Here is a 14,214-nt window from a genome sequence, read left to right as displayed (position 1 = left end):
TGAAGCCATAGGACATCATTTCCTCTGTGTGTGAGGGGAGACAGAAATATGAAATGCATGTAATCTATTAGAAGCTACCCTAACACACTCTTGCTCACTAGGAACAATTTGCTGGAAATGATTTAGCTGTTCACTGAAAAATATAAAGAAAAAAGTAATAAAGAAAAAGTAATTGAAAAATACAGGCTGTTTTAAGTTTAGTAGCTCCTGATTTTCATTAGGATCTATTTATTTACCTTAACATTCCCCTCAGCTTCAATTTGTTTGTAGCAAGAAAGGAAAAGTAATTCTGGTGAATAAACACTGATATTTAGTTACATAAAATATTCTACAAGCACGCACATCACAAATAAACTCAATCTTAAATGTGTGTTCAATTACTAATTTTAGGACTTGAGTTTTATCCAAAAAAGAGCATGGAAAATCTTGACACTTCTGTCCCCAAATAGACAAATTGGAAGGGGCAAAAGAAGGCAAAACAGAAGCTTCCACAAGATGTGGAGTAGCAGCTTAAAGTATATTTCTTAAAAGTGTGTTTTTCTTTAAATACCACTGTACATCCTATGGTGGATATTAATTGTAGAATCACAGAATTACAAGGTTGGAAAGGACCTACAAGATCATCTAGTCCAACCACATCCCCTCTAATGAAGTCTATATCTGCTATTAGGCCAAAGAAAAAGAAGGAATACATTAACTACAGAAGGCAAGAGCTCAGGATTATTTTTTTTACTTTTTTAACACCCTCCAAAAAAATGCTAAGAGATCACTTACAACATAATTAAGTGACATAACACTTGTAAAACAGAACATAAAGGAAAAGGAACTTTAAGAAAGGTCAGGTTATGCTTTTAAAGACAGAAGAACAAAACATTTATTTTTATTTGTAAGGAGTACTGCAGGAAAGTACCACCACCTCCCCCTCAAAACTAGTGTAGGCAAGGCCAGAGGCATCTTACTTTACCAAGTCATGTTGCTGGGGGACCAAGTTCAGCAAACACAAAGGAAGAAGCCAAAAGATTAAGTGAGATGATGACTATTACCATATTTCACAGTCGAGTCAGATGGCACTTCAGTCCTGAATTCAACACACCAGTTATTTTTCAAAATGAATTTCAGCACTCCTTAGAGAGAGCACTGTTTGTTCCAAATTACCCAGGACATGAAAATAAATTGGTTTCTGAGTTTGTTCAAGCTGTAGGCCCCAAGATTTCTTTTTCACCGCAGTCTTCCCCAGAAACCTTGATGCTGGTTACAAAGCATGACTTTGGTGAACAGTGGATGGATTTAAAGGACACAACTTGAAATTGAAACACCAAACACTTGCTTTAAGAAACAGCAAGGAAAAAAAAGCCAAAACCATAACACCTCACTCTGTCAAAATTTCACCAAGAAGAGTATCTTATTTTGTGATGCAATAACTTCAATGCCACAGACTTCTTTTTCCCATTGAAGAAACTACAGTGAGTGAAGTTTAGAACATCAGGGGATGCTGAGTCTTACGTGTTGAGTATTCCTGAATAACAAGTTACAGTCATAGTTATTGGGATTGTCAGCTCATGATCTTTGCACATCTCCTGATTCCTCAGCTTTCCTTATACCTGCCTGACAGCTGTAATTCTGTACAGGGACAGACAGAAGCAGCTTCCCAGCAGTGAGAAGGACCTTTTTGCAAGGTGAGCTAGTACATCACCCCATCACCCCTTATCAGAGACCTTCAGTCAAATTAGGCTTTCTAATTAACACTAAATTAATCTTTTTAATTGTCATCAAAGAAACTAATACTGACATAACAGTTTTGTCTGGATTTCAGAATGTCCTCTCTCTGTCCTGGGAGGTGATGGATGCCCTGTCCCTGGAAACACTCCAGATCAGGCTGGATGGGGCTCTGAGCAACCTGATCAAGGTGTAGATGTCCCTGTTCATTGCAGGGAAGTTGGACTAGATGGCCTTTAAAGGTTCCCTCCATCTCAAACAGTTCTATGATTCTGTAACACGCTGGGCTGCCCAGGCTGATGTGAACACATCTTTTAAGTTCTCTGAATGCTTCAGTGGCTGTCTGGTAAGTACTAGCACAAGGAAGAGCTGACAAATCTTCGAGGAGCCCTGCACTGCACCACCTTGAATTATAATGCTGACAGCACCGACCATCTGTGATAATACAAATCCTCAGGAAAAAAGAAAATCTGCTTTTTAATAGAGAATAAGGGATATGTAAGGATATGTAGTTTAAGAGAAATTATATTGCTGCAGTTACTGCTATAATTTGCTTCCCCATTGCTTTTTCTTGTTCAAAGAATTTACCTTCCCAGCATAGAAAGCGTGTCCAACATTTTCATTTAATTCCAGACATGCACTTAAACAATAGATGGCAAGACCTCTGTTCAGAACACTCTTGTGAACTTACAAAACTAGGGATTTATGAAGACTCTTATTTCTTATACCACTATCAGATTCAGTGTACAGTTGTGAGGCCATTTTTTTCACGTAACTTAGAAATTGTTAAAATAAGGATATCATCAGTAGTGAAAAAATTATAGAATAGACTTCAATATGATAGAATAGCAAAAATATTACGGGAAATTAAAGCAATAACATAATTACATTTGAATCAATCTACCACGCCACTTCAAAGACAAACTACAGGATAAAACCAAAAGTACTAATATCAAAGCCTGATAAATTTTTAATGCCTTGTACCAGCATCTTTTGATGTAAATGTTACCTAATAGATAGATATCTAACCTTCCAAATTCCATTTAAAAAATTCATCTGCAAAGCTATCAATAGCTGATGAAATATGTCATTTTCAAATAAAGGACATTTCATTTCCACACAGAGGACAACGAGAAGGTATTCAGAGGATTACTGTTTTACTGATAATGTTCTATCTGCAGCTTTCAAGACCAATATTATAATGGTTCCATACCGTGAAGCTGTTGTTGACATTTTTTGTGCTCGACTCAGCCACGCTGGCATCAGACAGGTCAACTTCATCAAATATTAGAGACTGTGAATGGAAAAGAACACAGAAATGTTAAATATAGCTTGGGTCCAATGTGAAGCATGCTTACACTCTCTGCTTTCATTTCCTCATGTCCACTCCAATTAGAAGATAAAAACAAAATAAAAGCAAAAAAGAAAACACAGAAAACACTATTGAGGTGATAGAACTTCCTACCTCACCACCAAATACGTTTCTATTTGCTAACTAAGAGAATACAAAACAGTGACTCCCAAAATGCATACTGTACTTAGGTTTGAGGCAACTCCAGATATGAGTACATGCTAGGAGAAGAAATCATTGAGAACAGCCATGACGAGAAGGACTTGGGAGTCTTGATGGACAAAAAGCTGGACATGAGTCAGCAGCGCATGTCTGCAGGTTGAAAGGCCAACAGTTTCCTGGGCTGCATCAAAAAGAGGGGTGGCCAGCAAGGGAGGGGATTGTCCCCTTCTACTCAGTCCTCGTGTGGCCCCGTCTGGAGTACTGCATCCAGGCCTGGGGGTCCAGTACAGGAGGAATGTGGTCCTCCAGAGAAAGGCCATGAAAATGATCAGAAGGCTGGACAACCTCCCCTGTGGAGAAAGACTGAGGGAGTCGGGCTTGTTTAGCTTGGAGAAGAGAAAGATCTGAGGAGACCTCACTGCAGCCTTCCAGTACTTGAAGGGGGAAATTAATTTTTTACATGGTCTGATACTGATAGGAAAAAGGGGAATGGCTTTAACTAAAAGAAGGGAGATTTAAGTTAGATGATAGGAAGAAATTTTTTAGTCGGAGAGCGGTGAGGTGCTGGCACAGACTGCCCAGAGAGGTTCTGGATGCCCCATTCCTGGAGACATCGAAGGTCAGATTGGATGGGGCCCTGGGCAGCCTGAGATGGTGGGTGGCCACACTGTCCATGGCAGGGGGTTGGAGCTAGATATCTCTAAGGTCTCCTCCCACCTAAGTAAATCTGTGATTCTGTGACTAACAGAATCGCCTTGCTCTTTTTTAATCATACCCCACTCTTTCTCTTTTATGCTATAGGAAGTAGAAATAAAATAATTGCTTGCTCTACGATCCAGCATGCAATCAGTGTTTGGTGAGACTTAGCAAGTTTGGGGAGTCAGTGCTGCAGGGTATTCATGCAGCTGCCTACTCATTACTCCTCCTTTTCTCATCTTTATGACACAGATAACACTGCCATTCTCACAGCTCATATCTGTGGTGCTTTTTAAGACTTACAAACTGCTTGGGGTAGCAACAAATGCAGAAAAGTGTAATAGCACATGTACTTCAGTGCTAGACTCCCTGCAGAGACTACATCTTCCTTGATTCATCACAGCCATACAAGTGTGTAGTATGTACCCATAGTCAAGAGTCATAGAAAGAGAGGTTTTAGTGCCTCAGTTATAGAATATTATTAAGAGGATTGGCTAGAGAAGTTGATGGAGACCTGAAGCACGTCACCTACATCTCCAGTCAGATGCTGCAACACCACAGGATACAGAAAAAGCAATGACCGTTGCTATGGAACAGCACGATCTGAGCCTCTTCAGCAAGGCAAAATGCTCTCATTCCAGTCATGAGGTGGAGGAAGGAAATGCCTTCAAGATAGGACAGAAGCATTCCTCTCTGCCCACCCCAGAATTTTCCACTACAAATTTCAATTGATAGGAAACACCTTTTCCCCACATAAATAAGTTTTGGCAGAAAAACTTCCTATTTCAATTTTGTGTAACCACTTTGACCCCTTTAAGAGCAATATGGACATCAAAACTGAAGAGCTTTGATGCAGTTTATGAGATAGTTTCTAAGCATTATTCGATTTTTACTTTTTTTGAAGTCATGGATTTGTTTGAGACCAACCACCCTCTAAGAACAATTGCAGAAGATGAATTAATAGTTGGTTTGAATAACCCAAGAAGTTAAAAGAACAGTGATAAACTTGACTTCCAAACATAAAAATCATGACATATCATGTCTTCCTTAATCAAAGCTAATTGAGCATACCGCTCCTTATGCACAATACTACTATTACGGAAATAATCATTAATAAATCATTAAATTATTGATATACTAATTATAAACCTAAGCAAAATTGAAGTACGTGGCATTAGATGCTAGCATCACTGAATTACCTTTGAATCCTTAGCATAGTAAAGGGTACGACCTCGAAGCTTGAAGTAACGCTTTTTCCACCTCTGAAAAGAACTGGTTTGCTTCAGTAGTAATCCTTCTTTTATACTTGTCTGAAAAACATTAAAATACAGTAGACAAGGTAAGTACATATCTAAATAGCTAAGCATATAGATCAAAGTTATTAGGTTTTTTTTCTGTTATTTATGTTACACATATTGTATAGATTTCTAACCATTCACATTAAATCGAGAGTAACTCTCCGGGCAACCAAAAAGCACAGCTATTTTTTCAACAATGCTAATTTTGCATTGAAAACAGAAAGGCAATCAAGAGGCATATAATTGTTGTGAAGATCACCAGAACACAATTCAAGTGTTTGGATAGCTACAAAACCACAAATTAAAGCAAGAGCCAACTGGTGGTGGCACAATGCAGACAAATGCTAAAACCAACCTACGTGAGGTCATTTCCAATGCCAGAATTTGATTCCATTGAGCAGAGAAACGATCACCACATGGGCCATAATTCAACAAGGTGCTTAAAAGTTTCTCATTCAAGCACAGGAATTATGCAAGTTGTGCATGACTCCAAGTACCTTGCTGAACTAAGGTCTTCAGCACGCACCCAGCGTACAAATACAATTACAGAATCACAGAATCACAAGGTTGGAAAGGACCTACAGGATATAGTCCAACCGTCCTTCCATCACCATTGCTACCACAAGCACTAAACCATATTTCGTAGCTCCGCATCCAGGCGCCTCTTGAACACTGCCAGGAACGGCGACTCCACCACCTCCCTGGGCAGCCATTCCAGTGCCTGACCACTCTGAGAGAAAAAGTTCTTCCTCAAGTCTAGCCTAAACCTCCTCTGATACAACTTGTGGCCATTTCCTTGGAATCCTGTTTGTTGTTTGGGAGAAGAGGCCAAACCCCTCCTCATCCCAGCCTCCCTTCAGGCAGTTGTAGAGTGCAATGAGGTCTCCCTGAGCCTTCTCTTCTCCAAAATCAATCCCAGCTCCCTCAGCCGCTCCTCATAAGACTTGTGCTTCAGATCCAAACCATTCCATTCCAAACTGAACCCTGCATATGTACAGCCCATGCCTTGAAATTCAGAAAGTGCAAATTACTGCATTTTAGATGTGCACACAGCTTTAGCCACCATGTGTGAGATTCATCAACCTGATGACATAATTCTCCACTTAATCAGACAAAATGACACCACACAGCTAGTTAATGGCATGAATCCTGCAATCCATTTTCTTCAGCTTTCAAGCTTGCAAAGAGTATGAGAAATCGTAAGTGCATTTGGATATTATATTCCAAAATGGTCCCTAATGCATAAGATTTCCAATTTGTACTGCAGAAATGCGATGCAAATCTTGTAATACAATTTCTAGACAATATGATATAAATATCATCTGAAGTTATTCTAGACTTTTCGAGGCTTAATCTGACCTGATTTAAAGTTCATAAACATTTTTGTCTGATATGATGTATAAAATTGCCCTAAACTTCAATGAAAGTTAATAACAATACAGAAAACCCAGAAAGCACTGAAACGTTCCTATCATTTCCTTTGAATGAGAGGCATCATTGCTATGAATATCGCAGCCTTCATTTAGATATTTCTAATGCAATAAACTCTGAATACAGCCCAATGACCACAAAGCAATGGAATTAACGCTCTTAAAAGGCAGTCCCCTCAGAGGAGATACTGTGGATGAAAGTTTTGCTGCATTTACATGTCACTGGTTCAGAACATGGCATCCTGTCAGCCATTCCTTTTGAGCTAAAGAGTAGCAATTCCCAACTGAAAAGGAATGGAGAGCATGCTTGACACTCACAACTTCATACTGCCTGCAATTTTCTGACCAAGCCCAAAGATCAGCTATTTTTACATGACATAAATAGATTTAATCAGTTAGCAAGCATCCAGTTGCAAGCACATATTCAAAGCTGTTTAGTGTAGCCATGCAGCACTTGAGTTTTGCAGTGCTCCTTGAGATTTCCAAAGTTATCACACAGGATGGGATTAGATGGCTTCCGTGTTTGTCAAGGGAAACAATAATTCACCTGCATAGTAAGCACCGTTTTAGGGAAAAAGCTTTCCAAATGGAAGGAAATCCATGTTCACTGAAACACACTAAACATTCTAAGAAAATCAGAACATAAATATTACATTGCATACTATCAGGGATTTTAAAAATCTGGTCAAAGAATATTAAACCTCTTTAGACCTTGATTTATTACTTGCTAAAAATGAAATTTATTCTTTCCTGCCATTTTTGCACTTACGAAAGGTGTAAAAAATAAAGAGAAATGCCTATTTCTCCTTATTTCTATTCATCTCTTAGAACACTTCTATCCCTAAATTCAAACCAAGAGCTTCTACATTAAATCCATTTTGCATTTAGCCCCTTGAAATTAACTCATCACAATCAAATAACTGTGCAGGCTCTGTAGAATGTATTTTTGTATTGAAGTGCTAGAAAAATACCAGATTGATAAATATTTCCCTGAGGAATGTAAGCACTTCATGAAACATACATCTGAAGTCTACATTTTACCACAAATATGTATTCTGGACTCAAACTTAAGCATGTCAAATAGCCAATTCCACAGCTGCAGACTCCAAATTTGAGCCTAAAGCTTTGGCCCAGTATCTTTAATTAACTTTATTTAGCTTTTAAAATGTGCAGAAAACCCCCAGCTGCTGACTGAGTCGTTAGTTAATCTGCTAATAAGGCTTTCCTGCATCTACATAAAAGCCACAACACTTACAGGAATTTAAGACTGGATGGGGCCTCCCAGGGTACTGAATTTGAATATGTACAGCCAGGTCATGTAAAGTTTTTTAAAAACATTCATCAGGATATCAGAAGAAAGCATTCAGTACCTTCTCTCTCACAATTGCAGGTAGAGCAGTGCTCCAAGATCCCACTGTTCTGAGAAACCTTCTTCAAATTAATCTCAGCTGGACATTAAATCTGAAGCATAAGCAATAATCGTTGCCAATTATATTAACTGCTTGCCTACTGCAATGTAGAAGAAACAAAAAGGTGCACATCCCACAGTTCTATACCACTTATCACATTTAGAGAATCACTGCTCATCTGCTTGCCAGTCTCCAGCTTCCCCATTCAGCTAGTTGTACAACCCAGTAATACAACATCCCTCCAGAGGTATGCAGCTATAATAAAAGCACACGGTTAATGAGTACAACAAAGGCTCACAGTTAATATGAACGACATCACAGTACGGTTTCCCTTAGTTACCAATGAGCTTGGACATGCTTCAATGTAAGGCTGAATTAACAGCTAACAATCTCTACTACTTTAGCCATTAACAATTGGAAAAATGATGCACAGTATTACAGTCACATCACAGTACTCCACAGTTGCGTATTTTCCTAAAGAAATGTAATTATCATATTACATTTTATACAGCTAAGAAGGTTTAAATTTATAGCCAACAAATCCGCGAGATGCAACTCTGCATCACAATAATCTGAATGATAATAATAAATGGGATTTGTGCACATCTAGATCTTGAAAAGACTTTGAGGCATCTTCTTTCATATCAGCAGATTTTTAAGTCTTCCATATCTAATATTTGAATATTCAGAAACAACTGGTTTTGTTTCAAAGAGACTCAACTACACCGCCTTACTCCTGATTCACTCATTTTGTGATGTCCTGCATTTGTGCCAAAATCAAAATTTGTAATTCTGTTGCTTCAAGAAAGATCCTATGAAAGGAGAAAACATTTTGAACTTAGAAAATACTGAACTGTCTATAGTAACTAACAGTGAACTTTCTGTTGCAGTTTACTGGCAACTGCAAGTGAAAACACTGAATAATTAAGCATAAAACTCTGCCCTTGTTTTAGTGTATGTAACAGCATGTGCTATTCAGAATATGTCAGGAGACTGCAGAAGACAACATCAGGAAATGCCTGAAAATGAACAGAATGAAAAAGGGAACTGGAAAGGCCATAAAACAAGGCAGGTTAAATGTAAACAGGAAATTAAGAGGATGAAGAAGAATTTTAAGACCACCTTGCAACAGATGCACACGCTGAGACTAAAACATTCTTTAAATACTTTGAGAGATGAAAGGCAGCCAAGCAGTTGCCAGGATCATTTTCCAACAGAAGCATGAAAAGAGTACTAAAGAAAGGGAAGATCACAGCAAAGAAGTTTAGCAAATTGTTGGCATCCATCATCACTGATGAAGATGATGAGTCGGCTTCTCACACAACACCTCTTTCTAACATCAGAGTAGCTACATCAACATTGCATAGAAAATACTGGACCTGCTGAATCACAAAGTCACGTGCCTCAGATGGCACTGACCCTTGAGTTCTGAAGATCCTGAAAGGACTACTAATAGTAAATTCCATTGCTGGTAACATAGAAGAGTCCAAGTGGAAGAATAATATTGCTGAGCCCACACATATCTGGGGGGAAAAATCAATGCGCCTTTGCAAAGGAAAATATTGCCTTGTTACTGGCAGGAACTCAGAGTGGCATGGAAGCATGTGGGTAAATGAAGATCCAGTTGACTTGTGTTTTCAGAACAAGGCATCCCAATATAGATTACTGAAGAAAGTAACAGAATGGAATTGAAAAAAGGGGATTTTTATGGACCTAAAGCGATAGGAAGCACAAGTATGACTTAAAAGTCACTTTTTGCTGGAAAAAGTCTTAACAATAGGTTTCCCACAAAATCAGGACTAGGACCAAGTCTGTTCAACTTCATTGACCCAAAGAAGGACCACACAGAAAAATCTTAAGATCTGTGGTTAAATTTCATGTAAATGGTAAAGATCTTAAAGTTTTAAAACTGAACAGGTGGTCTAATGTGTAGAAGATAACCTTCAGTCCAAGTCAGTATAAGATTATTTGATTAGGGAAGAATAATCTGATCCTCACTAACATTCTCACATGAACTTTGAGTGGAGAAAAGACTTCTTCAAGTCATAGTTGATAGTTCTCTAAAATCCTCAGTTCAGTGTTCAACCACAGCCATAAATGCCAACTAAATGCTGGGTGTCATTGTGAAAGGTGACAAGTAAAGACCAGCTTAACAAAGATAATAAGCAGGAATGAAACTTGCTGTCAGAGGGGACTGCAGAGGCAGACAGTGTCAGCAATTATTAAAAAAAAAGAACTATATAATGTCAAAAACAACACCTTCATAGAGTCCCTTTTAATATTTTGTGGGAAAGTACCAGGAGAATGGGTCACCAAAGGGACAAACTTGCATGCTGCTCCTACAGACTTTCCTGTATCACTGTTGAAGATGGCATATGGTCTGACTCCACAGTAAAAATTTATAAGGATCTATTCTTCCTGCCACACTGAAAGCATCTCTTTTGCTTTGAAGTCTGATGTTTGCATTTGAAAGCGTATTTAAACCTCCATTTACAAAAAAAAAAAAAAAAATTAGTGCTTGGGTTGTTGACAGACCAGAATATTAAAGGATAAAAAAGACAGCATTTGTTTATTATCCCCCTGTGGCACTTCCCATTTCTATGACCTCTCAAAGTTAGGTACAGAAATAAAATCATCCCTCTCCCTTTCAGTGTCATGGAGGTACACTTTCACAGTCTGCACAGGTTTGGCTGCAGGCAGATATAATAATCATTATGTTGCAAGGTAAAGACTCACAGCTCCGATTTACTCAGAGCCCCTTAAAATATTCCAAGTGTTCAGTAGATCAAAAATGACTTTTATTATTACCAAAACTTGGCAATGAGACTCTTAATTTTGATTTAAATTATGACCTGATTATTCTAGGCTTTTGGTTTTCCTGACAATCTCAGCACAGCAGCTTCTATTACTGTCATTTATCCTGACACATATTTCATTAATTATGTCAAAATAAAGAGAAAATTTATCTACAGAGAATAAAAACTTAATCAGCCGCTCAGATCGAGGTTGCATTTTTATTGAGGATTTTGATTTTATTGAGGATTCCCTATCATACAGTCTCACATATGAAATTTAGAACCAAACCTAGAACTACGTAATGGCTAACAGTATATACAACTAAAAATGACCAAAGTAAAAATGAAATTAAAAACTAATATAATCGTATTGACTACAAAACACAGCTGTAATTTCAAGAGTATCTTGATAAAATAAGCATCATCAAGAACTGAACGCTAACAACTGATCAAGCAAATGCAATCAGTGGCTGAGAAATCACAGAAGTGTCAAGTTGCATATGGTCCACCTGACATTGTTGACGAATTATCTCAACAGAATGTCTGGATACCTTTGAGAAACCATTTCTCCACAAGCTCAGAAGGAAAGCTGGTCACACTCCCCCCCTCTTCCTACCGCAAGACTAGTCTGTGATTAAGCAACACAATTTTTGTGTAATAACAAAACAGGATGTTCTTCCAAAGTTATTTTATATAACGTATTTCTGGGGCTCCTTTATGTGAATGGATTCTAGCCTAAGTGAAACTGTAATACAAATGAAAGCAATCATACAGCTCATGCAGTTCCTCAAACTTGTTTTTCCCCCATGTTCCCTTCCAGCCTATGTTGAGGACACAGATTTTCCATTACTGTTAAGCTAAACAAAAATCTGACTTTTAGATTCCTCTATTTGGCAATAAAAAATGAACCAACATCAAATTGTGGATAAACTGCCATAGTAAGAATATATTGGAAACAAGGTGAAGTTGAATTAGCAAGCTGATTTAAAAACAGTGGTTGGAGAATATATTAAAAATTAACAGGATATTGCCATGCCAGGATGAATAACTACACTAAGAATTAAAAAAATAAAATAAAAAGAAGTCTCTTAGTTATAAACAATATCAGGCTGAAAATCAGAGAACAAACTTTAGCTGCTGTTGAAGTGTTTACGCTCATAATTTCCATCCCAATACAGCATGTTGATTTCAGTCTGTCTACTCATTAATCAGGGAATGAAAAAGATTTAATACACAGAAAAAGGGTAAAGCAATTCATAGACTCATGACTTGAGGGCAAATATCTAAGGATCTGGATTTTATTTCACAGCAGAGCTAAGAGAGTAATATTTTACAGCTACTGTTTGGAGCTTCATAGGTGCTCCTTTTAAAGCACACATACTCTGAAGGGAAAAATTTTAAACAGCTATATTTCAATGGTTATGAGACAAAAGAATATAAATGGCAGATATCTTACAGAAAAAGAAAGGAAAAATACAAAACATAACAAACAGTCAAAGCACTCAGCTGGCAAGATCTTCTTCACCACAGTTATTTAGATCTTGGTCTTGGTTTCAACTAAATAGGAGTGGCAATCGATTCATTGGCCAGTCTGTGAAGTCTGTGTAGAACAAGTCCAAAATAAACCATTAGAAATGAATTTCCCTATGGAAATGCTTTATTTCAATAGAGAAGAAAGAGAAAACTCTTCCTCTAGCTCTGTCTAGTGCTAGTATGCAAATAGCTGTTGATCAATCACTTGAGGAAATTACAGAAGCATCATATAACAAAAATATATTAAACGTTGCTACAAACTTCAAGTGATCCTTTCTTGCAAACAACATACAAGTTAATCTTGTCATAACAAACCCTCTGTGTTTTACTTACTGCACTTTTAATTTTTTCCCCTTGGAGAACATTTAAATAAATTCCAGTGATGAGGTCAGACTTCCTAGGAGCTCCGTTTGGTAGAACAGAGCCTACACAGAACAAGTTAAAGCTTGTGACTGTAGGGAAAGCTGGGGAACAATTCACACCAGGTCACGAAGCTGTAAACATGCATTTTCAGGAAATATCAGTATTACACAAACGTGTTCACAAAGAGCAAGTTCTTAGAATCCTTACATTTATCCCCTTCTTTGAGGAGGTGAAAAGCCTAAAAATGCCACTCCCTCCACTCTTAAACTTTTTCTAAATTACTAGTTATTTTAGAAAGTGATCAGTTATTGCAGGAATACTCAAGCCTGTACAGACATATAGCAACAATTTCACAGATGCTGCAGATTCTGCATAGTACAGCATTATAAACCCAGAAACTTATTAACTGAATATCCAAGCATTCCTGTTTTTTTATAGCATTTCCTATTGCTGCAGATATAGAGAGTACATGCTTTAATCTAATTCAGTAGTTGCACTACATTTCAAGTTTATATTGGCCTCAATTTTGTTTTACTGGATGGCACACAAAATCCTGGATGCACATTAATCATGTTTTGAATTACATTTTCTAGGTGTTTTTTTTTTTTTTTTTTCCTTTAACAGTCTTATTTTAACCATCTATTTCTAGAACAGTTAACTAAACCTTTAATTCCATAATTCACAAGTAAGGATCTCATGCTTACCTATAGATCTCTTGAGGCTTAGGGAGAAAAAAAGTAATATACTTTCAATTACTGAGAAAGCCATCTTTAAGTAAGTAGACTGAGAAGCTCACTTGAACAACCAAAGTACAATCCACGGGTAAGGATCACCACCCTAAATCTGCTGACAAGTCTTTGTAATACAGCTGGGAAAGCTGCTGGCATTCTTTGCTGCAAGGGCATTTGTGGACTAATGGTCAGCCTGCTAAGGTTGTTTCTTCTCAGGGGCACAACATGACAATTGCTTTTGTTAGCTATCAGGTTATTCAGGGATTACTACCCCTTCATAAATCCATGCTGACTACTCCCAACACGTTTTTGCCCTTCACATGTTTGGAAATGGTTTTTAGGATTATTTGCTCCATCACCTTCCCAATGACTAAAGTAAGACTAACTGGCCAGATCCTCCTTCTTGCTGTCCATGAAAATGACTTTCTCCTTTCTTCCAGTCCATAGTAGCTATGATCTTTGAAAGGTAATGGTGAATGGCTTTGCAATACCACCAACCCAAAGATATGTAACACATCACCTCCAGGGAACATCTATGCTATTTATACCAAAATTGGTTGCTAAAGAATGGTCTTCCTGATAAAGACCAAGGTGAAGAAGGCATTGACTCTTTGCCACAAGGTCCCCCACTTCAGCCAAAACAGACATGCATGTGCTCTATTCTTCCTTTTCTTGCTGATATACTTGCAGGAGACCTTCTTGTTATCCTTCAAATCCATTGCTAGATTCA

General features: G+C 37.8%; 1 protein-coding gene across 2 annotated transcripts in view; it reads right to left on the bottom strand.

Moving 5' to 3' along the window:
- DGKH (diacylglycerol kinase eta) overlaps window positions 1-14,214 on the bottom strand; it is a 167,328-nt gene that overhangs the window by 78,502 nt on the left and 74,612 nt on the right. For both annotated transcript variants that reach the window (XM_052705559.1, XM_052705560.1), the window contains exons 3-4: window positions 5,125-5,235; window positions 2,930-3,010 (exon numbers count right to left, since the gene is read on the bottom strand). In XM_052705559.1, the coding sequence (XP_052561519.1) occupies window positions 2,930-3,010; window positions 5,125-5,235 (192 nt within the window). The remainder of the gene's footprint in view (window positions 1-2,929; window positions 3,011-5,124; window positions 5,236-14,214) is intronic.

The sequence above is a fragment of the Tympanuchus pallidicinctus genome, unplaced genomic scaffold (assembly GCF_026119805.1).
Source record: "Tympanuchus pallidicinctus isolate F22 unplaced genomic scaffold, pur_lepc_1.0 scaffold6, whole genome shotgun sequence".
NCBI classification, from domain to species: Eukaryota; Metazoa; Chordata; class Aves; order Galliformes; family Phasianidae; genus Tympanuchus; species Tympanuchus pallidicinctus.
The sequence above is the reverse complement of the archived record's forward strand: the minus strand, read 5'-3'. Positions and strand labels throughout refer to the sequence as shown.